General features: G+C 38.5%; 1 protein-coding gene across 1 annotated transcript in view; it reads left to right on the forward strand.

Annotated features, from left to right (window-relative positions):
* Positions 1 to 23,847, forward strand: part of XRN1 (5'-3' exoribonuclease 1) — a 113,033-nt gene that overhangs the window by 33,579 nt on the left and 55,607 nt on the right. Inside the window, 16 exon segments of the mRNA XM_043990539.1 lie at positions 393 to 475; positions 1,347 to 1,434; positions 1,520 to 1,688; positions 2,955 to 3,022; positions 3,325 to 3,459; positions 7,749 to 7,812; positions 7,978 to 8,083; positions 9,034 to 9,123; positions 10,624 to 10,780; positions 13,507 to 13,626; positions 14,438 to 14,607; positions 15,442 to 15,562; positions 15,657 to 15,755; positions 18,788 to 18,891; positions 23,388 to 23,416; positions 23,418 to 23,520. Coding sequence (XP_043846474.1) covers positions 393 to 475; positions 1,347 to 1,434; positions 1,520 to 1,688; positions 2,955 to 3,022; positions 3,325 to 3,459; positions 7,749 to 7,812; positions 7,978 to 8,083; positions 9,034 to 9,123; positions 10,624 to 10,780; positions 13,507 to 13,626; positions 14,438 to 14,607; positions 15,442 to 15,562; positions 15,657 to 15,755; positions 18,788 to 18,891; positions 23,388 to 23,416; positions 23,418 to 23,520 — 1,706 coding nt within the window.

Below are 23,847 nucleotides of genomic sequence, written 5' to 3' on the forward strand. Positions count from 1 at the left end.
TGCCCAGGGTCACACAGCTAGTAAGTATTAAGTGTCTGCGGCCAGATTTGAACTCAGGTCCTCCTGACTCCAGGGCCGGTGCTCTATCCACTGTACCACCTAGCTGCCCTGATACTGTTGCCTTAATCACATAAATGAGTTTTTATGGAACTAAAAAAAATTCGCTTTATCCCTGTTCATAGTCATCATACATTGTACAAAAGGAAATCTTTTATAATCTCTAGCTATAAGAATCCCACTTCACAATATTTTATGATTAATAAATGCTAAGCATATTCTAAAATAAGAAATATAGGTACATAAATGTTTTTCAAATAAATGTTCATAGTAAAAAGTAAGCCCAATATCATAAAATGTTGAATAGAAAAATCTCTTAAATCTTTTTTCAACAGATTATGCTTGGCTTAACAAGTCATGAAGCACATTTCTCTCTTTTAAGGGAGGAGGTCCGATTCGGTGGCAAGAAGACACAAAGGTAAGTCATGCCTTAAATATATGCCATGGGAACATAGGACAGTGCAATCAGAGAAGACAGTATTGTTTGAAGATAGTTTGTCATCATTAATTTATTGAAAGGGTAAAAGAAAAATAAGGCTTATTATGTTCCTCTCGTTTAACACAAATCAGTGATCAGCAGCTTTTTTCCTAATAGAGAGCTGACCTCTTCTTGACTAATGGTGATCACCAAGCCAAAATGTGGAAAAATACTTTAACTTTCTCTCCTTCCTTCATCATTTGTTGAGTACTTTCATTTGGCAAAGATACTGGAGTGGTTTGTTATTTCCTTCTCCTGCTCATTTTACAGATAAGGAAACTGAGGCAAACGGGGTTAAGTGACTTGTCAAGGGTCACATGGCTAGCAAGTGTTTAAGGACAGATTAAAATTTAGGGGGGGCAGCTAGGTGGTGCAGTGGATAAAGCACTGACCCTGGATTCAGGAGGACCTGAGTTCAAATCCAGCCTCAGACACTTGACACTTACTAACTGTGTGACCCTGGGCAAGTCACTTAACTCTCATTATTACCCCACCCCAAAAAAAATGTTTCTTCTCTAAGGATTGAAGCATCATGTTTTAATACCATGGCTTTTTTCAAGTCAGAAGGGTTCCTATATTTTGAAACTTTTCTATTGTAGAGCACAATTGGCTAGTAATATTTTTAAACTTCATTCTAATTTTTCTCTGTTGTAATTTGCTTTTCTCTATAATAACTATGTTATCATACTGACTATAAAACTTGAATAAAATTCATACTATCTTTTTGGTAGGTTATTTTGATATTCAATTTGTGTTTTGATAGTCTGACCTTAAAAGTGTAAATAGCTTTTTTAATCTGATTAATTTTCAGGGTATGTGCTCCAGAAGAAACCACATTTCACCTCCTACACTTGTCTTTAATGAGAGAATATATTGACTATGAGTTTTCTTCATTAAAGGTAAGTATCACACTAGCCAGGTGCAAAAAACTTTATTTTTGTAGAATTTTTCATGGCATTTATTTTTTTCTCCATTTTACACTAGGACAAGATTTCCTTTAAATATGACATTGAAAGGATAATAGACGATTGGATTTTAATGGGATTTCTTGTTGGCAATGATTTTATTCCTCATCTACCTCATTTGCATATCAATCATGATGCACTGCCTCTTCTTTATAGAACATATAAGACTGTCTTGCCAGAACTTGGTGGTAAGAAATCTTTCACAATTACACTGAAATTTCACAAATAGAGCATTCATACACACTTAAAAAAGCATTCCATTTATAAGGTATCTATATGAATGGCTGATCTGGAAAGAAAGTAGGTTCCTTGTGGGTCAGGGTAATAAAATCCTGAATTTACAGATTCCACAGGACACTGTTTAAGCCTACAACCATTTTATGGATAGTGCAGATAAAGTTAAATGGCCTTCTTAATAATTTACTATAATTCCTGACATTAGTCCTTTAAAGCTGATGTTGCATGTCAAGAAGACTCATAGAAATTGCTAGCTTCAAAACCATAACGTTAAGTATATTTAAGCATAAATATGTTTTTTTTTAATCCTGATCTTCTCAAAGAGTAGAAACCACTATTATTATGGATCTATGGATTTTACAGGAAAAAAAAAAGAAAGAAAAATGGCTTACAGGAAGGGAGATGGAACATTGGAATCCAAAGGTTAGCAAAGGGAAAGGGGTAGATTTGAGCAGAGAAGGAGCCAAGACAAAGTGTCCAGTAAATTAAAGTTTTAATATAAATGTTTTATATTTAATTAGTTCTACCCTAATACTTTTATTGTTTATTTGGATGGATTATGAGTAATTTTATGGTTCTGTAGGTCTGTGTTCTGTTTTTCTTCCTCATTTTGGTTAAATGATTTACCCATGGTCACACAGCTAGTAAGTGTCTGAGGCTGGGTTTGAACTCAGGTCCTCCTGATTGCCATTCGGTGCCCTATCACTTCGCCCCCTAGCTGCTCCCATCATTTTTTTTTTTTTAACATAATATCATATGCATACATAGAAACCAGGGCTAACAGAATAGGTCTGAATTAGGTGTTTTCATTGTAATGTTAATTAGTAGAATGTCAGTATGTGCCTTAGTGAGCTTAGAATTTTAGAGCTAGAAGGGACTGTAAAATTCAACTATTCTGAGTTAATATTTTACGTATCTGCTGTACATATTATGCCTATGCCTTGTGTCAAGCATTTTATTAGGCCCTGAAAAAACAAAGTCAAAATGGAAAGAAAAAAATGAAACTATATACAAAACAATAAAGTGATGTGCCCAGCTTCACACTAGCAAAGCCAAAAATTAAACCCAGGGCTTTTTTTCTTTCCAAATTCACTATTTTTTTCTCTATACCAACCTTGATCCATTCATTACTCATTATATATATAATTTTTAGATAATTTTATTTTAAATCACAAGTATCTTTGGATTTTAGTATAAATTTTTTTGTTTCCTTTAAGGTTACATTAATGAAAATGGCCATCTCAACTTACCTCGGTTTGAGAAATACCTTATAAAGCTGTCTGATGTAAGTAATTAAAAGTATGTATATTAAATCAACAGAAAAATCCTCTGTAGTTGAATAACAAATAATAGAAATAATAAAGTGTGCCACAACAGCTGTAAATAGTACTAGTGACTAATAATATGACTGTTTCTTCATATTATTTCTCAATATACCCTCCCAATTGAATCATGTCTTATAACAAAGAAAACTTAGCAACTCCAACTAGTAAAGTAGCTGTATCTGTCAATATATGCAGTATTTCATACCAGAAGTCCCCCCCTTCTTACGGTTATTTTAAGTTAAACTAAAATTTTTTTATACAGTTTGATCGTGAACACTTCAGTGAAGTTTTCGTTGACTTGAAATGGTTTGAAAGCAAAGTTGGCAACAAATACCTCAATGAAGCAGCAGGTATTGCAGCAGAGGAAGCAAAAAACGACAAACAAAAGAAACTAAAGGCTAGTAAAGTTTTGGGTTTTTTTTCAATTTTCAGTGGCAATTATAAACCCATTCTCATTTTCCTTTTCACAGTGTTAGGGTTTCCTTAGTTCATTCTTTACATACTTGTGTCCCTTTTTTTGCCTTTTAGATCTGTTGCCTTTTTAATATCCTTCTTGATCTTCTAAAAGGCAGTTTGTCTCTTAAGTCTTTTAAGCTAACTTAGGGAGCTGTTTCTTCTTCCTTCCAAACCCCGATCATACTCTCATATTCACTTCACATTTTCTAGATTTCTGAGCCCAGATCATGAGCTAATTAATTAACCTTCTTTGACCCTCACCATGACCAGCTTGATAGTGTTAAATATTGATAGAGCACTCTGTTCTTGTCTTCACTTTGTTACTCCTCCTGTTGTGTCACACTTATTTGTGTACATGGATTTCCCACTTACTCTGAAATGTAAGCCCCTTGTGGGTAAGGGGCTGGTCTTTCTATACCTTGTACACAGGGCATCTTTAGCGGATGTTCTAATTTTAAAATATCATTAAAGCTAGGTGTACTAGAACAGGCCTTTACATAAGTTCTTATTTTTATTCTAAATTTAAATGCCACATAAAATGAATATTTCCATATACATAATAGAATGAAAGTTATACATGATGTTTTGGGTCTTTGTTATGAAGAGCTCTATTTTGTCTGTGGTAATTGGTTGAAAAATAGTTCCTGGGGTAGCTAGGTGACACAGTAGATAAAGCACCAGCCCTGGATTCAGGAGGACACTTAACCCCAATTGCCTCACTTTAAAAAAAAAAGGGGGAACTCTACTAATAAATTTTATTAGGAACTAGTTTTTTGGGGGGCAGGGCAATGAGAGTTAAGTGACTTGCCCAGGGTCACACAGCTAGCAAGTGTCAAGTGTCTGAGGTCAGATTTGAACTCAGGTCCTCCTGACTCCAGGGCCAGTGCTCTATCCATTGTGCCACCTAGCTGCCCCTAGAGTTCCCTTTTTAATCTGTTTGCTGCCTTGTCCCTATTTGACTTCAGCCTCTCTCCCCACCCTAGGGAGAAGGTGTTCTTGCCTTTGTTTTTCATCTCAATGGGTGTATGATGTTTAAAATCTTATGTGTGGGGGCAGCTAGGTGGCACAGTGGATAGAGCACCGGCCCTGGAGTCAGGAATACCTGAGTTCAAATCCGGCCTCAGACACTTAACACTTACTAGCTGTGTGACCCTGGGCAAGTCACTTAACCCCAATTGCCTCACTAAAAAAAAAAAAAATCTTATGTGTGGTCACCTTTTTCTTCCCCCAGTGTGGGGTTTTCTTATAAATCAGAAGCTTCAGCAACAGTTTAGGCATTAAGCATTTATTAAAGTATATTAGGGGTTAGCAAAGAGAGAATACATGTCTCTGAAAGAATAGAAAAACCTAGCTTAGATCTGTGCAGGAGAGAGAAAGAGAAAGAAAGTCGCCTCCACCTAGTAGGCCATGCTGTCAGAGAGAGAGCCTGACTCAGTTCGACTGGTAGCTCCCTGGGGTGGTCCGCACACTCAGCTCCAAGCTAATTGGCTGGTAGCATTCGAGGCCATTGATTGACATGACTTAAAGGCGGTCCATGAATTGTGAGGCAACTTCCGGGATGCCAATGTGACCTCAGAAAGGTTACCTTTCTTGGCTGGGGGCCCTGGAGAGTAATATTTTCATAGGTGTCCCTAACAGTCTACTTTGCTTGCATTTATATAGCAGTTTGAGGGTTTACAAAGTACTTTACAGAGATCGTGTCACTTAAAACAATATACATAATGTAGCTTTACATCTTAGTGGGCCTAGTTCACACAACTCAACTTGTTATATGTGGCCCATCCTGGAAGTGCACAGTGATATTCAGTGTAGCTCCCCAGCTCAACCCTCCATTCAGTCTTCACCGGACTTCACAGGGAGTCTTATTTGAGACAGGGTAAAAAGAGCAGAGAAGGGAAGGCTACCCAGATAGTAAGCGGTCAGAAAGAAAGCAGGGCAGAGACAGACTTAGCTCTTCTCAGCAATACTATGATCCAAGACAATTCCAAAGGACTCATGATGGAAAATGCTCTCCACATCCACAAAAAAGAGCTGTGGAGTCTGAAGACAGAATGAACATACTACTGTTTTGTTTTTGTTTTTGTTTTTTTCTTTTCTGGAGATTTTCCCTTTTGTTCTAATTCTTCTTTCACATTTCACGACTAATACAGAAATGTGTTTAATGTGATTGTGCATATATAACCTATATCAGATTGCTTTTCTGTCTTGGAGAGTGAAGGGAGGGAGGGAGAAAAATCTGGAACTCAAAATCTTATAAAAACGAATGTTGAAAACTATATGTAACTGGAAAAAAATACTATTAAGATGGGAAAAAAACAAAGAAAGAAGAATACAGGTTGTAACAGATAGAGTAGAAATAAAGGAAAGAGTATATAAAATTTAAAAGGATAGATGGTGACAGTGAAGTTGGGGAGAGTAGATATGTAGGAAACATCAGAGTGTGAAAGGACAATAGAGAAAAATTTGAGTGGGAAAGGTAGAAGATAAGAGGGAGGTAGAATTCAGAGAATTAGTAATTGACAGAAAAATAGAAAACAGATCACCTAATATTACAACTGTTAACAGAAAAGGATTGTGTTAACAATAATCCAGGATTTGCTTTTTTTTTTAAGTGACCAGCTACTTAATAACAGGATTTATAATAGTATCACATTGTTTTTCTTTTTCATTAGTCATATACTTTGTTATATTCATGAAAGTTATTTTATTTGGAAGCATATATAGTCAAAAAGTTTGTCATTTCCATCTGTAAAAATGTATCACCACAGAATATTTTCAAGGACCTTTACTTTCAGATCTTTTTTTTAAAGCTTTGTCTTAGACTGACAAATAGCCAGTAAAAAACAACTATCATGACATCAGATTAATCAGTCACTTCCTCGTAATGAACAAACTCTGTACAAGTTACTAAAGAAGCTCAAAGAATTTGACTGTCCTGCTACAATAAACTGTACCATAGTAAAACATGACTCTTTTTTTTTTTTTTTTGGTAAGGCAATTGGGGTTAAGTGACTTGCCCAGGGTCACACGGCTAGTAAGTGTTAAGTGTCTGAGGCTGGATTTGAACTCAGGTACTCGTGAATCCAGGGCCGGTGCTCTATCCACTGTGCCACCTAGCTGCCCCTGTCCTGGAAGCAATCTGATCTCAGTCTGCCCTATTTTTTTTTTTTTAATTTTAGTGAGGCAATTGGGGTTAAGTGACTAGCCCAGGGTCACACAGCTAGTAAGTATTTAAGTGTCTGAGGCCGGATTTGAATTCAGGTACTCCTGACTCCAGGGCCGGTGCTCTATCCACTGCGCCACCTAGCTGCCCCTTCTGCCCTATTTTTTACTCAGTCTCATATGTGCTTTCTATCCAGTTCTCTACCTTTTGTCACTGTTACAGTAGTCACTGAGGCGCCCTCTGCTCTTGTCATCATTGATCTTGAGGTTGATAAAGCTGAGGGCAATGAAATGGAGCAGAAAACAGATCATCTTGGTAAAGCCTTTAGCACAATGCCTAGAATATAGCAAGAGCAATGTAAATGTAAGCAGTGAGGAACATCAGAAAGTTGAGTTTAGTCAATAAGGATTTGGGGGATGGAGCAAAAGCAAGACAATAAGGTCGGGCCAGGGCTTAGAAAGGTTTCTTTGTGTCCCTGATCGGAATATTTCTTATCAACCAGCAACATGTACAGTTGTTACTGTAGTTACCAAGTTTCAAAGATAGCATTATTTTGCAAGTTTGTTGTATTTTTTGCAGAATTGACAATTTGTGCTAATCATACATTTTGCTTTGCTAGTACGGAAATAGGTACTAAAGCAAAAATCTCCTTGTTTGGATTGGATTTTTATTTGTTGTTGTTCATTCATTTTTAAATTCTGAAGATAAGATATTAGAGAAGAAATATAGCATCAGCATTGGTGCCATACCACCATTAAGGATGTGTGACAATGACAGAAAAGAAGGAAGGCGGGAAATTAGAGACAGTGGAAGGCCTTTCTTATGAATTCCCCAGTTGTCTGTGTAGTCTCCCCAGTTATTTATTGTATCCTACAGAACAATTTTGCGATTTGGATACTGATTATACAAAAAAACCAATTTATTTTATACTAATACAAAATATCATTTGGTTTTAAATGTCATTGAAGTATTATTTGAAATATTTTTAGCATTCTTGTTCTGCTTGCTTGTAAATGTCTTTGAAATAAACACTTCCATTAGTTTTATGGGGTTTTTTTATGTTTTAGGGCCAAGAAAACTCCATGTGTTTGGCTGCTTTGGACAAAACTGAAGAAGTGGTTACTTCAAAGAGTGAGCAAAAAATTCTCCCTTGTATTTATCTTCTGTGTCTTCAGAACCCTTCTCCTATATGTTTTGTATTGGTATCCTAAGTAAATAATTTAATAATGTTTGGGGGATCGGGCTTATAACTAATTTTTGAGCCTATATAGCCTCATTCTCTTGGCTTTGTTTCAGGTGTTACAGAAGAAGAACCTGAAGATGATGACCTCTTTGAAACAGAATTTAGACAGTATAAGAGAACATATTACATGACAAAGATGGGGGTAGAGGTTGTTTCAGAGTAAGTGCCTCGGTTAGTTTCCATGAACAGTCTCAGCTGTTTGCAGAATACTGTTCAAAGTACTGGGGAAGATTCAAAGCTTCAATAAATAAGCCAGTTCCCTACCCTCATAGAGCAACATGGTATCGTAGAATGCATGCCGGATCTGGAGTCAAAAGATCTGAGATCGTTTCCCAGCCCCAGCCACTCTAGTTGCATGACATTGGCCAGCTTTTCTCACTGTCCACTGAGATAATGGGTATAAAGTGCTTTGAAAGCCTTAAAAAAGCACTGTTTGAGGGGCAGCTAGGTGGCACAGTGGATAAGGCAATGGGCCCTGGATTCAGAAGGGCCTGAGTTCAAATGTGGCCTCAGACCCTTGACACTTACTAGCTGTGTGACCCTGGGCAAGTCACTTAACTCCAATTACCTCACCAAAAAAAAAAAAGTAAAGAGTACAAAAAATAATTTAAAAAATTTTTTTAAATAAAGAAAAAGCACTGTGTGCATGTTGACATGCAAATGCTATTTACCACAGACTGTTATTTTAAAAAAAAAAAGAGGGGCAGCTAGGTGGTGCATTGGATAAAGCACCAGCCCTGGATTCAGGAGTACCTGAGTTCAAATCTGGCCTCAGACACTTAACACTTACTAGCTGTGTGGCCCTGGGCAAGTCACTTAACCCCAATTGCCCTGCAAAAAAAAAAAAGATTCTGTCCATTTTAAAGTTCTGTAAAAATGTGAGTTGTTATAGTCCAGGATGGCCATAAGACACCCATGTGGATAACTGGGCAGAGGAAGAGCTCCAGAGCATGGCTTACAAGGTTTGTGCCGGGTCAGAGGACAAAGGTAGCCCATTCAAGCCCATTCAGGAAAGTTCTCTGGAAGTCCAAGCACTGGAGGCAGTCTAGAAACTGTGTGCAGGCTTTGAGAAAGGGAAATATGCCCATGCGACTCTTTTCTATTTCCAGTGACTTTCTGGCTGACCAAGCAGAATGTTATGTGCAGGCAATACAGTGGATTCTGCACTACTACTATCATGGAGTTCAGTCCTGGAGTTGGTAAGACCTTTGCCTCATCCAGAAATGAAATGGTCATAGATCTTTAAAATTTTATGATGCCATGATTTTTATGTTGTCTTTTCTGTTGCTAATTACCTTATTATCATTTGGAGTTTTCTTCTTTTCTTTACTGCTTTTACTTATGGTAACATTTCAAGTGGAATAAATAATAACAAGTTTAGTTGAAAAACAGGTAAAATCTTGTTAACTCTCCCTATCAGTTTAGAGAGCTCTGTCTAGTTCTAGAAGATGGCTCAGAGTAAAGAGTACCTTGTTATTGTGTTTGCAACATGTTATTTGCATGAATAATCTCATTTCTGTCCAATTTATTTTCTTTCTTTCTTTTTTTTTTTGGTGAGGCAATTGGGGTTAAGTGACTTGCCCAGGGTCACACAGCTAGTAAGTGTAAAGTGTCTGAGGCCGGATTTGAACTCAGGTACTCCTGAATCCAGGGCCAGTGCTCTATCCACTGCGCCACCTAGCTGCCCCTGTCCACTTCATTTTCATTCTTAACACCAAGTACCTAAATTATATGACTTGTAATTTAGGATGGAGGAGGGACAAGTTACTGGTGTCCACCTACCCACTAGTCATTATTTCATTATTTATTCCTTCATCTTTCCCATCCAGGACAGGGAGAGGGTTGACATATAACAAGTTCAAGAGATGTAATTTTGGGGTAATTAACCATTTTATTAATTATGGCTAGTGAATAATTAATAAAAGGATGGCCATTTGGCTATCTTTGCTCTCATAAGCCAAAGACGGATCAGGATGGCCTATTGATACTTACATGCTCTTGGAAGAGTGGGTGTTCCCAGCAGATGGCAATTCGTTAACAATTAATAAGAAAAATGAGGGGCAGCTATTAATATAAGAAAAAATATCATTTCTCTCAGGTGGAAACACATTCAAATACTTAAACTATCTACACAGATTCAGGAAGTAGGGAATATTATCTCTTATTTTATTCAAAATACTTCCCCCCAAAAAAGCAAAATTAAATTAATTTAGAGTTAATTAAAATTGGTATTTTACTTGGCTGTTTTGTAAAAATGCATTTGTATGGAACTATTTGGCCTAATTCTTCTGTTTGGACATCCCAGGGCCTTCCCAGAATCCATACTGAAAAGGAGACCTTTAATTTGTCCTTTCTGATAAGATAAAGCTACTTTTTCTTATTCTTGACAGTTTATGTAATTTTAGTATCTGATCCCAAAGTCAACGCATAAGTAAAAATTTTTATTATTTGTATGCTATGTAATTATTAAAAATAGATTGAGGGGGCAGCTAGGTGGCGCAGTGGATAGGGCACCGGCCCTGGATTCAGGAGGACCTGAGTTCAAATCCAGCCTCAGACACTTGACACTTACTAGCTGTGTGATCCTAGGCAAGTCACTTAACCCTCATTGCCCCACCTCTTTCCCCCCAAAAATAGATTGAGTTATCTTGATTCAGTCTCTTAAGGTTTCTAGTTAAGCAAATATTTTTGTTTTATAGGTATTACCCTTACCATTATGCACCTTATCTGTCAGATATTCGCAACATTAGTGAACTCAAAATCCGGTTTGAATTAGGAAAACCTTTCATGCCATTTGAACAGCTTCTTGCTGTACTGCCAGCGGCCAGCAAGGACTTGCTTCCAGGGTGCTACCAGGTGGGTTTTAGAATTGAAGGTATTTTATCTGTCACTTGGTTCTTTCAAAATTTAGTTTAATTTACCATTATAGCTAAAACTCAACAGTGAGATTATAGACCCACAAAAATAATGTTACATGTGTTTAGTTTAGGTTTAAATACTAATCATAACAATAATAGTTCCAAAGAGATAGGGCTTTGTAAATATGGGTTCTCCTTCCCCCATTGTGGATCTGAGGCTAGAAATGTTATTAACTCCATATTTCACAAAAGTGTGTAAAGGCTTAGAGATGAGGGAAGTGTACTATAATGGACAGACCGCTGGTTCTTTTCTTGCTACTTACTACTTTTGTGACTTTGGGCATACTCTTTGACTTCTCTGTTTCTGCGTTGCCAAAACCAGGTAGTTGGGCCAAATAATGACTCTGAAGTCCTTTGATGGGACACTTCCTTCAGAAAGTGGCAGAGCTGTTAATAGAAACCATAAGTCTTTCCTGACTCTGACTCCAGCGCAGCCATGATTAATCCCCAGGGAAGGAAAGTGGCAGTTACTGTTACCTAAGAAATAGGAGAGGCTTTCCAGGGAGGCCTGCTGGAGTTTGTGATCTAAAGGCTTCATTGTGCCTTATCCGTTTGGATATGGACAGCGCCTTTTTTCATTTGCCGCCTGCTAGAAGGGAGCTTCCTGTTTCACTCGTCCTCTCTGGGTGGCCAGCATCTTTCCCCACCTCTGGTGTAGGGGGCATCTGAGGACCAGTCACCAACCCCCACTAAATTAAGTGCTCTTATGTCCTCGGCCAAATCACTTCATCCTGTGCCCTCGGTTTCTTTTTCTGCTCAGGTCCCTTCTTAGGCTAAATCTCTGAGCCCCTTAGTTTCACACTGTCACTATGATCCTTTGTCAGATACCCCATCTTCCAGCTTCTCGGTCAAAATAGGGGAATTATTAAAATAATTATTATTGTTGGTACTCAGTTATTATACTTTGAAAGTCAATTACTCAATTGCATGTTTTCATTTTACCCCTTTTTTCCTATTATTTGAAAAAAAAAGTAAAATTAATTTTTCTGGCTAAGGGAATTTCAAGAATCCGTAAGGATATAAGGATATTTGGGAAGGGTGGCTAGAGTTGGAAGACTAAACTGATATATGGAATTTAATCCTTTTAGGGTAACTGGGGGAAGGATTGGTTAGAAAGGATTGATTTCTCCTTCCCACAGGAATTCTTCCGTAGACAAACCATCTGAGGCTGAGGACTTCATGTCACTTGTCAGTGTCGTCTTGTTGCCCTGGCACTTATGTGCTGTTAGTCTCCCACGTGCTCTAGAATTCCTCTCCCTTTTCCCTCTCTGAGCCTGCCAGATCTTCTCTTCTACTTGCCCAAACCTTAATTCAGCTCCTGTCTTCCTAATGCCTGCCCCCACAGGTCTCCCACATTTGGCTTCTCCTTATGCCTCGTCCCTCTTAAACCTCATCCAGGCATCCGCTCCTCCCTTCATTCATGCTTTCTCAGAACATTACATATGCTTTTTCCTTTTACTACTCTCTCGCCTACCTAACTTACTGTCTTGTCCTATTTTTGTTCATCCTCATCTTTGAAAAACCTTCACTAGACCCTCCTACCACTATCCCCTCAAGCTATTGTTCTATATCTTATCTCTTTATCAGCCAAATATCTAGTCTCACTGCCTACCATTTAAACTTTCACTCCTCAGCCTCTTTGCAGTATGGCTTCTGATGTCCCTCAAAATAAACTGCTCTCCTCAAAGTTATTAATGATCTCTTAATGGCCACGTCTAGTGGTTAGCAAGCATTTATTACGTGCCTTCCGTGTGCCAGACACTACAGTAAGTGCTGGAGATAAAAGGGCAAATAACAACCTCTGCTCCCCAGGCACTCAGTCTGAGAGAGCACTCGGTGCACACGAGTGTGGTCAAACAAGGTCTGTGTAGGACAAGTTGGAGATTTCTCAGAAGGAAGGCACTGAGACGTGATGAAAGCACCGTAGTATAGGAGGACGACAGGGTCAGACGTTCTGCCTCTACTCACGATGCTACTGATAATGAAACATATTCAAAATACCCTTTTATATAATAGAAGAATTAGTGTTTAGTAACTATGAGTCGTGGATGTTAAATTTCAGTGTTAAATTTTAGAAACTTGTGCAAGGGGCAGAGAAGGGATCATCCAAGTACTTCACTGATTAAATAGTTTTTAGTCAGGATTTGAAAATGACTCTGAGTTGAACGGATAACTTAAAGTAGGAGATTGTTTCCTTCACAGTCAGCAGAGATACAAAAAAGGCTCCTTGACTCCAGGAGTTCTCATTCTGTTGGAGGAGACAGCATGTAAATAACTAGCTACATAAAAGATATATACAAAGTAAATGGAAGAAAGTCAAAGATAAGGCATTCATGGGAAGGGGCAGGGGTAGAAAATCTGAGAGCATTTTTATGGCGGTCTGCAGAATTAAAAGTTAAACAGTAGGATATAAGAATAAAGATCATTTTGCCATAAAAGAGGCAAATATATGTCCCCTCTGCCCCATGAGGGGATGTAGCTAGCTATCTATTGCTTCATTTTGGAGCAATCTTTAGTACTAGAAAGTATAAATTGAGCCTGTGCTTTTAGAATATAAATAACTTTTAGATTATAATATCTTCCATTCTAAGGAAATGTACTCATTATAGCTCTGATAATACTTATAAAGAAACAGTTTTCCTTTGTTATTTTCTGTGTTCACAGCATTTAATGACTAGTGAAGACTCTCCAATTATAGAATACTATCCTCCAGATTTTAAAACTGATCTAAATGGGAAACAACAAGAATGGGAAGCTGTTGTTTTAATTCCATTCATTGATGAAGTAAGTATAGAAAGATCTATCTGTGCATTTTTTCTTCTTCTTCTTCTTTTTTTTTTGTTTTGTTTTGTTTGGGGGGGCGGGGCAATGGGGGGTCAAGTGACTTGCTCAGGGTCACACAGCCAGTAAGTGTCAAGTGTCTGAGGCCAGATTTGAACTCAGGTCCTCCTGAATCCAGGGCCAGTGCTTTATCCACTGTGCCACCTAGCTGCCCCCTGTGCATTTTTTCTTAAACAGTTTCTACCTAAGAAACAGAATGGTGCCCTCAAGAGAACTGGCTCTGGTTTCTGCTGCATATTGGCAACTGGCCCCGGCCAACAATGAACTGGCCTGCAAATCACACGAAGTCCCCCAGGTCCCCTTAAAGTGATGGAATCACAGATTCAGTTCCAAAATAATTGCTTATCTTCATGATTATTTTATTGACAATTCTTATTCTGTGCATGATGCATAAAACAACTTTAGTAAAATTCAGCTCTCTCCATACATTCGAATCTGTGTAGAGGGGAACTGCCTTCCATTTTTCTATTGTCTATATGGAACACAATGTCTTCATGACCAGTATAATGTCTTCTAATGGTTCTGTCATCAGCATCACCTCTAGCTAGGGCAACTAGTACAGTTTACTCAAGTTAATGCTAATCACTGTAGTGCTCATTAATGCTAATGTAAATGCTGATATTGCTGTTGTATTCTATACAGGGTATCCCAAAAGTCCCTATGTGGGGAATATTACCATTACATATAAGGCATTTTTTCTGACTGAGGACTTTTTGGGGGGCACACTTACCTCTCTCTGATTTTTTTTTTAAAGACCCGGTTACTGCAAGCCATGGAGTCATGCAATAAGTATTTGAAAGAAGAGGAGAAGAAGAGGAACAGGCACAGTGAGTGCCTGATGTACTGGTTTGATCAGGAAGCTGGGTTTAAGTACCTCTCACCTTGGCCTGAGAAATTCCCAACCATTGAAAAGTGCCGTGCCAGGTAAGAGGCTGGTCACCTGAAGTGGAGGAAAGAAATACCCTGCAGCCTTATGGTAGAGACCCATGCCTGTTGGGAGTCCATAGGCCACACATGCCCACAGAGATCTGACTGTGCCCTTTATGTTTATGCTTCTTTCTCAGTGAGTGGTGGAATTCTCACCTGCTCAGGGGAAGCTCCGATTCATTTCTTAGACAGTGTAGCTGCTCTGGGAGGAAGAAGAGCAGTATGTCTGTCACTGACAAGTTAGCCTCTGGGCATTAATCGCCTCATCTGGGAACGAGAGGGTTCAACCAAACAGTTCCTTCCAGGTCTAAATCTCTTACCTTAGGAGCTAGACTCTCCTGGGCCACAGCAAGCTCTCTGCATTCTGCAACAAACTCTCCCTTTTTTTCCTCCTGGTTGACACAGCCACCCTTTGCCCAACTTTTGAAGATTGTCCCTAGAAAGGTTCTCTTTACCTATATACTTCCTCTGTTCCCCAATCCAGTGACCACACACCAACCTTCTCAGTGATTCAAAGGGGATTTTCTATCAGGGACAGTGGGGATATGAGGTTGAGGGAGTTAGAGATTCCAAGGAGAAAAAAACTTTTTCAGGTGGTGATTCTGAGCTCAATGAATCAAAACAGAGCTTAACAACAAAGTATTGGGGGAAGAGTTAGGGAAGTGGGGGACAGGGTGCAGAGCTTTGTCACTCCCTAACCTAAAAACAGGCCTTTACTGCTTCATTGTCATTTTTTAAGAATCAAAGAAAGGTAGAGAGATTGCTGTTGTTTATAAGCTTATAACATAATTAAATTATTCTGCAGTCTAAAGACTTTGTTCATTTTTTTAGGTATAAAATAATATCTTTAGATGCTTGGCATATAGATATTAGTCACAATAAAATAACTAAAGTTGACCAGAAGGCACTTTATTTCTGTGGGTTTCCTACTTTAAAGCACATCAAGCATAAGGTCAGTAACTTAGCTTCAAATTGTTATATTTTTGCTATTTGATATGAAACTATACGAGCTTAGAGAATTAAATTATTGTGTTTTTTTCTTTAAGTTTTTTCTGAAGAAAGGTGGGGTACAAGTATTCCAACAAAGCAGCCGTGAAGATAATATGATGTTAGAAATCCTAGTTGATGATGACTCAGATGAACTTGTAAGTATCTCATTTATTCAACAATTATTGAGTTGTTATGTAGCATTGTGTTAGCAGCTGAAGAGTTTTAAAAAGAAAACAGTACTTACCCTAGTTGGGAAATCAGTCAGATAGGTAACAATGACATATGTGGTTATAAGCACCAAAACGAGTGCTATAGAAAGTCAAAGTCAGTGGAGACCAAACTTCTTAAACTGGGTCAAGGCCCTATATAGGGTCATATAACTGAATGTGGGAGTCACAAAAAATTTAGCAACAGTAAAAGGTTATGTATACTTATTTTATATGCCTATATATCCAGGGTCGGGTAAAAATTTCTCAAGCAAAAAGGGGTCATGAGTGGAAAAAGTTTAAGAAGCCGTGGTGTAGACTATTGTCATTGGGAAGAATTCCTGGAGAAGGTGAGATTTGATTTGGTCCCTGAAGAATGGAACTAGGGTTAGGAAAGAAGGAGAAAGGGAGGCAAGTACATCCTGGGGTTAAGTGATCATTTTCTTGAAATCTGAATTGGAAAATGTGAGATAACCAGTGAGAGAGACTAGGGCCAAAGGGTTAATGTTGGACAATATTAAGAGATTAGGTAGAGTCAGACCATGAAAGGCCTTGAATGCCTCCTAAAGAATTTGGACTCTAGGCGGGGGAAAGTAACAGAAGGTTTTTGTAGCATTATGAAATTTTAGTTAGCGTTATGGAATTGTGTTTTGTTGTGTGTGTTTTAAGTAATGTTGTGGCAGTTGATTGGATGAATCGAGCAGTACAGAGGCTTACAAGTATGATGTGCTAGGAATGGCCTCCCGTAGGGATGCCTAAAATAGGGTAATAACAGTGAGACTAGAAAGTAAACTACTGATAGAGATTCAAAGGAAAAAAGCAGAATGGCCACCTAATGGGACATCAGTGGTAAAAGACTAGGGAGAGTCAAGTATGCCGCCAAGGTCTAAAGCCTCGATAGCCTAGGAAGACAGTTTTCATTAAAGGGAATCAGGAAGTTAGTTTGTAAGGGTGATAAGTTAAGGTGCCCCCAAAACCGTGGTTATTTCAGAATGGAGAGGCCTAAAGATAGTTAGCTATCTATATAGAGAAATGAGATTCACATAAAAGGTTGGAACTGAACATTTGAGAAATATTGGGGGGCAGCTAGGTAGCACAGTAGATAAAGCACCAGCCCTGGAATCAGAAGGACATGAGTTCAAATCCAACCTCAGACACTTGACACTAGCTATGTGACCCTGGGCAAGTCACTTAAAACCCCCCATTGCCCTGCCAAAAAAGAAAAGATAGGAGAGATCTCAGTATATGTGAAACCAAAGAAAAAATGAATAGAAGAAGGAAGGATATGTTGAAAATACTTGAAAGGGAAGAAATACATGTGAAATAAGATCACTAAGAAATCATGATTCCTAGATGATGTCTAGGACAGGTTAGCCTTGAAAAGATGGGACAATTTTTCCTCAAAAAGTAGAAAATGGATTTAGCAGTAGATACATACACACACGTAGGTGCACATGCACACATGAAGAAGATAGTAGATTAATTGACTTAGGCTTGATACTAACACTTTTAATTTATGTATATATCCATTTGAATGGTTTGATATTATTTTAAATACCTCAATGGTCTGTAATAACATTTATTTCTAAAAATAGTTGATTCCTGTAGTTCAATTAATAATAGTTGTTATTAATAATGGTTCAGAGTATTAGATGGGAAAAATGTGAATTTGGAATGTATATTTGTAATTTTGTTCTTATTGTTAAAGCTACTAAGTCATACTTCAGATAATATATTTAATAAGTTGAATTGTGAAACATTTTAGCTTTAATAGAATATTGAAAATGATATAATATAGGGAATGAACTTATTCTTAGAGTGGAAATGAGATCAGAGCTCTTGGGTTCTACATTTTATGGTTTGTTTTCATTGACTGATTGATTTATGTGGGCAGTGGCATATACTGAACACTATTCAGCTTGGCTATATTGAAACTTACTCTTCCCCACCCAGTACATAGCGAGTATTTTCATTCAGGATTAAAGGCAGTCCTTACTAACAACTTAAAGTGAGAAGCGGGAACCACAGGCCCCGCCTGGTATCTCTGCACAGGAAAGTACTTTGGGCTTGTCACAGCAGCTCTCTCCTGATGAGAAGACCATTGACAGAGGGAGAGATAGACTTGGGCAGGAGGGAAAAGGGAGTGGCCAAAGTGCCCTTCGCCAGCCAGCACTAGCTTGGAGGGAGAAAAATGAAGGGCAAACAGCCAACAAATTGAGCAAGAGAAAGGAAAACTGCAGAACAACAGCCAAATTAGAAAAAAAGTGCAGAGAAGGAAAAGGCAAGTAATACGGTTGAATTCAGGAGAGAAAAATTACCAAGTGGGGTGTGGGTAGAATGGCTGTTGAGGAACCGAAAGGTTGGCTTACGACGGCATGATTGGGGAAATTTGGACATTTGAAAAAAGTTGAAAACACTGAAAATAAAAGAGGAAAATATGTTATCTTTTCAGCCTAAAGAGAATTAAATAAGTATTGTGCTATTTTATTTCGCCTTTGTTTTCATTATTTTTGCTCTGTTAAAATCTTGCTCTGTTGCCTCATAGTGGCATGGAGGTTACTCTGTATTCTTGAAACCTTGCCCATAGAGGGAGTGCAAGCTCAGGCAGGTCTTCCCAGGCAGGAGACACTCTGAACACCAACTCAGCTACAGACTATCTCTGTCAGCTGAGGACTAGCTTTGTAAGGGTGGAAAGACCACTGAACATGAAGGTTGGCCCTCGTATGATGACTTTAATGGGCTAATGGGTAAAGAGACTATAGTCTGCACCCTCACCAATAAAAGCACAGACGGTGATCTAGTGATTATTTATTCAAGTATCTTTTGGTTTTTTTCACATTCAAAAAACATTTGTAAGAAATATACATTTTTCATAGTTTAATTTTTGCCACTAAAAATCTAGTGCTAGAAAATTTTGCGTCTTGGTCCTTGAAGGTTGACTGATTAAATAGCTAAAATCAAATTATTGCTTTTTCTTTAAGCAAATAGAAAATGTTGCCTCATTGGTGCTCGGAAAGTCTGTCTTTGTTCATTGGCCTCATCTTGAAGAAGCTAGGGTTGTAGCAGTATCAGATGGAGAAACTAAGTAAGTCAAATGTAATAAAAATTAGGTTCCTTAACTGGGTTTCCCATACCTTATTTTCCATTCCCCATCCTTCCCTTAGAGGTCAGTATTTGTCTCTAAATCCAGATGTCCTGCAGTGGATACAACTTTAAAGGTATTACTTAATAGAATCAAATGCTTATTTAAATGTACTTGAATGGGGGAGGGGGAAACCCTGATGCAAGAATTTAGATGTTAGCATTTTGCATGCTTATAGAGCTTTCTGAAGTGACATGCTTTAGAAAATCCTATTCTCCCAGGTGGTACAGTGGATAAAGCACCAGCCCTGGATTTAGGAGGACCTAAGTTCAAATGTGGCCTCAGACACTTGACACTTACTAGCTGTGTGACCCTCGACAAATCACTTGACCCTCATTGCCCCATAGAAAAAAGAGAGAGAGAATTATTGTACATATATAGAATAACTAAAATTGAATAATATTTACTAGCATTTAAATAGCATTCTAAGGTTTGCAAATCACTTTACATGTTACCTCATTTGGTCCTCAACACATCCCTGTGAGCCAAAGTAGGTGCTGTTATTATTTTACAAATGAAGACTAGAGGTTCAGTGATGTAAAAAATTAATTATTATTAGCAACTATAACTAACCTGGAAGAATTATATATAATTGGATTTATGAAAAATTATAGGTTTAGGAAAATTATAATTGGGCCATAAGTCCTGCTGCAGTCGCCATTCAAATGTAAAAATATTTTGACTGACTAGGGCTAATTTGGGGGCTAATCTGACTGGGGTACTAATCTGGGGACTTGGCTATCTGACTGCTGTTAATTTAATATGGGTGGGGCAGCTAGGTGGCGCAGTGGATAGAGCACCAGCCCTGGAGTCAGGAGTACCTGAGTTCAAATCTGGCCTCAGACACTTAACACTTACTAGCTGTGTGACCCTGGGCAAGTCACTTAACCCCAATTGCCTCACTAAAAAATTAAAAAAAAAAATTTAATACGGGTCGTTTATAAGGTTCCACCACACTGCTCCACTCCCAAATTGATAAGCAAAATATTAAGAAGCCTCTTAACTAAATAATCAAAGCAGAGTTTATTTATGAGATACTATTTAAAATTAAGAATACAGGGAAATAAAATGTACAACCTGACTGCATTGCTTTCCCACCTGCTGTGCCTCGAACTTTTTTAATACAATAAGGGCCTTAGCTGCCTCTCCTCAGGGTACTCAGGTACTTTATTCTAACTCTAAGCCCCTTTCACTTTGTAAATCCCCCGGCTTCTAACTTTCCTCTCCTTACTGCCACCGCTGAACCCTGTGTTCTCTCATCACCCACCTTCTGTCTGTCTGCTCCGTCAGTCTGCCCTTCGGCCTCTCTTTGCTCCTAGTCCTTCTCGTCTTCTCCTGCATCCTTGTAGCCCCGTCTCTAGTCTGCCGAGCTCCAACCTTTCTCATCTCATCAGCCGCAGCTTGACCTCTTCTCTGCCTCCTCTCATCCATTCAAACCTCTCCGTCTTTGTCTGCTCTCGTCTGTCTGAACCCCCTGCTGTCTAATTCCCAGGTCTATATATACCTTTTCTTCTCTTCACTCAAATCTCGGGGCTTCCTGTGCCCACACACCAAGCTAATCTGCCAGTCAGGGCTGTGGCTGGGGCTGGGGGTGCACTTGAGCCTCACGTCCCTCAGCCCAGGCTACGCCAGAGCCCAGCATCTCAGATACCTCCGCTCAGGGCAGAGGAAGCTGGGGGCTTTTTCCCCCAGCTGTCTGACCTGGCATCTTGTGCAGCCCACAGGGCTTTTTGGCTCAGCTGAAGCTGAGGAGGAGGGGCACCAGCACCTCCCACACAGAAGAGACCCTGAGGGCCTAAGGCTTTCTAATCTCAGCCCAAAGGTAGGGCCCCCAAATCAAAATAAATTTCCACAGTGACTTGCCTAGGATCCCGCGGCTAAGTAAGAGATGGAGGTAGGATTTTGATTGAGGTCTTCCTGACTCCAGGTCCTGCTCACTCTGCACTTTATTACCTGGTTGCTTTGAGTCTTCAAAGGAAGAAGACAGATGGACCATAGCCAAGTAATAAGCATTAAGTGCGTACTAGAAATTTCATGAAATACCATTGGAGTATTTAGGACTGTAAATTCAGTGTCTAAGTTCAATGTCTGGACCTTCCCTTTCTTCTCACCTTGCTCCCCAACCAACTCTAAACATTAGGCTCCAGGGAGTGTGAAGGCTTGTGCTGTAGAGTTGCAAATAAGAGTGTCCATAATATGGAGAGAAAAATGCATTAAGTGGATGGGAAACCCTGCCCAAGCCCAGTTATTATTATTTTTTTAAACATATAAGAGAAAAAAATAATAATAAAAAAACACATAAGAGAGACCAGCTTTAAGATAAAGTGTAGTTCGTAGTTAACATTTTCTCAAATGTTCTGAAGGATGTAAATAAATATCTCTCCAGACAATTTCCTGATGGCAGTGACTTGGCCTGATCATCTTCCACCCCTTTCCACAAGTTAATAGGAGACCTTGATTCTGCCTGGCCACATGAGGTGGGGAGGGGGAGCAGGCGCTCAGGGGAAGCTACTGAACTGTGACCAGAAGGGAAGAGGAGTCATCTCCTTCAGAGTTTATTCAGTGGAGGAAATAGCCAGTTTTCATTGGTAGAGAGGGAAGTGAAGAGACAAAGAATGCAGAAGGATACCCTGAGAAGAGTGCCTGGCAGTGCAAGAGAATGACTGAAATGGCAAAAGGTCAAGGCGAAAACCTTGATACAACAACCATTAGAAAAACTCATGGGGCAGCTAGGTGGCGCATGTGGATAGAGCACCAGCCTAGAGTCAGGAAGTACCTGAGTTCAAATCCGGCCTCAGACACTTAACACTTACTAGCTGTGTGACCCTGGGCAGGTCACTTAACCCCAATTGCCTCACTAAAAAAAAAAGAAAAACGAAAAACTCATAAAACTTAAAGACAGAGTAAATAAAAATTCATAGACAAGGGGGAAAATTTTAATCCGAATTCTCAGATCTAGAATAGAATTCTGGAGACTTCCCCCAGAAATTATGGAATAGCAGGAAGAAAATCCAAAATTGTCCAGAAGAAAAATAAAACTTTTAGAAAATTAGGAATGAACTTCGGTTGGAAATCAAGCTCTTAATGCACAATTTTAAAAATCCAACAACAGAATACAGATCTTAGTAGATACTCCAAAGAAGATTCAGAAAGAGAAAATGATATATTTGGAACACAAATATTTAAGTGCAAGAAAATTTTGCAAAGGAGCAACAAAAAACATCAACATTAAAAGAATACATTAATTCTTTATGAGAAAAAGCAACTGATCTTGATGCGATTATACAGAGGGAACATAGGAATCATAAGACTCCCAGAAGAACATGACCAGCTAAAAAACCTGATTATCATCACAAGAAATAGAAAAGAAAATTTTAAGAAAATCAAAGAAGAGAAAGGTCTATGTCCTCTTCACATTTCCTTTGACCAAATTATCATAAAGAAGTCATTCTGGGGCAGCTAGGTGGCACAGTGGATAGAGCACCAGCCCTGGAGTCAAGAGGACCTGAGTTCAAATCCGGCCTCAGACACTTAACACTTATTAGCTGTGTGACCCTGGGCAAGTCACTTAACCCCAATTGCCTCACTTTAAAAAAAGGAAAAAAAAAAGAAGTCATTCTGCCTATTGTCTTCTCCAGTGAAATGTCAGCTTCTTGCAAACAATGGATATTTAATTTTTTCTTTTTGTTCCTAGTGCTTAGTATGTATTTAGTAAATATGCTTGTTGATTGAAAGACAGATGGAGTTAGCTTTAAAAAAAGGAAATTCTGCCTATAGATTCACAGATGATCCAAATGCGAGGGAATAAGAGTAATTCCTGAAGAAATGAATGTGCCTACACTGACCATTGTTGGATGAGCTTAAATTCTACACAATTGGTTAAATATTTTCCCTTTTTTTTCTCCCTTTTTTTTGCAGGGCAATGAGGGTTAAGGGACTTGCCCAGGGTCACACAGCTAGTTAGTGTCAAGTGTTGCGGCCAGATTTGGTACTCAGGTCCTCCTGAATCCAGGGCCACCTAGCTACCCCCCATATTTGCCCTTTTTAAAGGAGTCTTTGTCTTAGTTTAAATAAGTTTTCATGTTTTTTTCTTTTGAAATGAGCTTTCGGTCAATGCATTAAATTCAGTCATCTTTCCCTTATTTCAGCTCAAGGATATGCCTCCTTATGAGAACTATTGGTATATATTCTTTAGAGCATTTGACGAAGTATTAAATATAAACTTTGCTCATTTTAGTTTTCTTAAGATTTCTCTCGTTCACATCGTTTAGTTAGAATCATGGTACTGGGATGGGGCCTTCCATGTAAATAAAAACTGGGTTGTTCCCTTCACACCATATAGCCTTACTGGCAGCTGAGGCACTGGAGTTAACTTATCTTAAGTGTTCCACCATTAACTAGTTTTTCAGATCAGTTTCATTTTTCTTTTGATTTTGACGGTTTTACTTGGAAGAAACTCAGGAAACAGACGCTTTACTTGGGAAAAACTGTCCCACCAACTAAAGTGATTCATGTTGGCGATAAAGAACAATCTAACTGGGTGAAAGAAGTACAAGCAATTCAGAACAGTAAGTGTTGTAAATGTGTATTTGAATACTACATGACCAAAACATGACCCATTCTTTCACCAGTTTAATCCATCTTTAATAGTTAGCTAAGTGTGACTAATTAGACATATTATTTGCCTCAGAAAAAGAATGAAGAATATCTGGAATAAATGTAATTATGAATGAGCTACTATTAGTAACTACATATTATTCATTTTTCCTAATGTGCCACACATTGAAAAAACTTGGTTTCTAACATTTTGAGATCATATATCAGTTACTATATTAAGTACTCAAAATATATAATGTTTCTAAAATTGGCCACTACTATAAATTAAGAAAAGACATTTTC

Source organism: Dromiciops gliroides, chromosome 3, assembly GCF_019393635.1.
Source record: "Dromiciops gliroides isolate mDroGli1 chromosome 3, mDroGli1.pri, whole genome shotgun sequence".
Classification (NCBI taxonomy): Eukaryota; Metazoa; Chordata; class Mammalia; order Microbiotheria; family Microbiotheriidae; genus Dromiciops; species Dromiciops gliroides.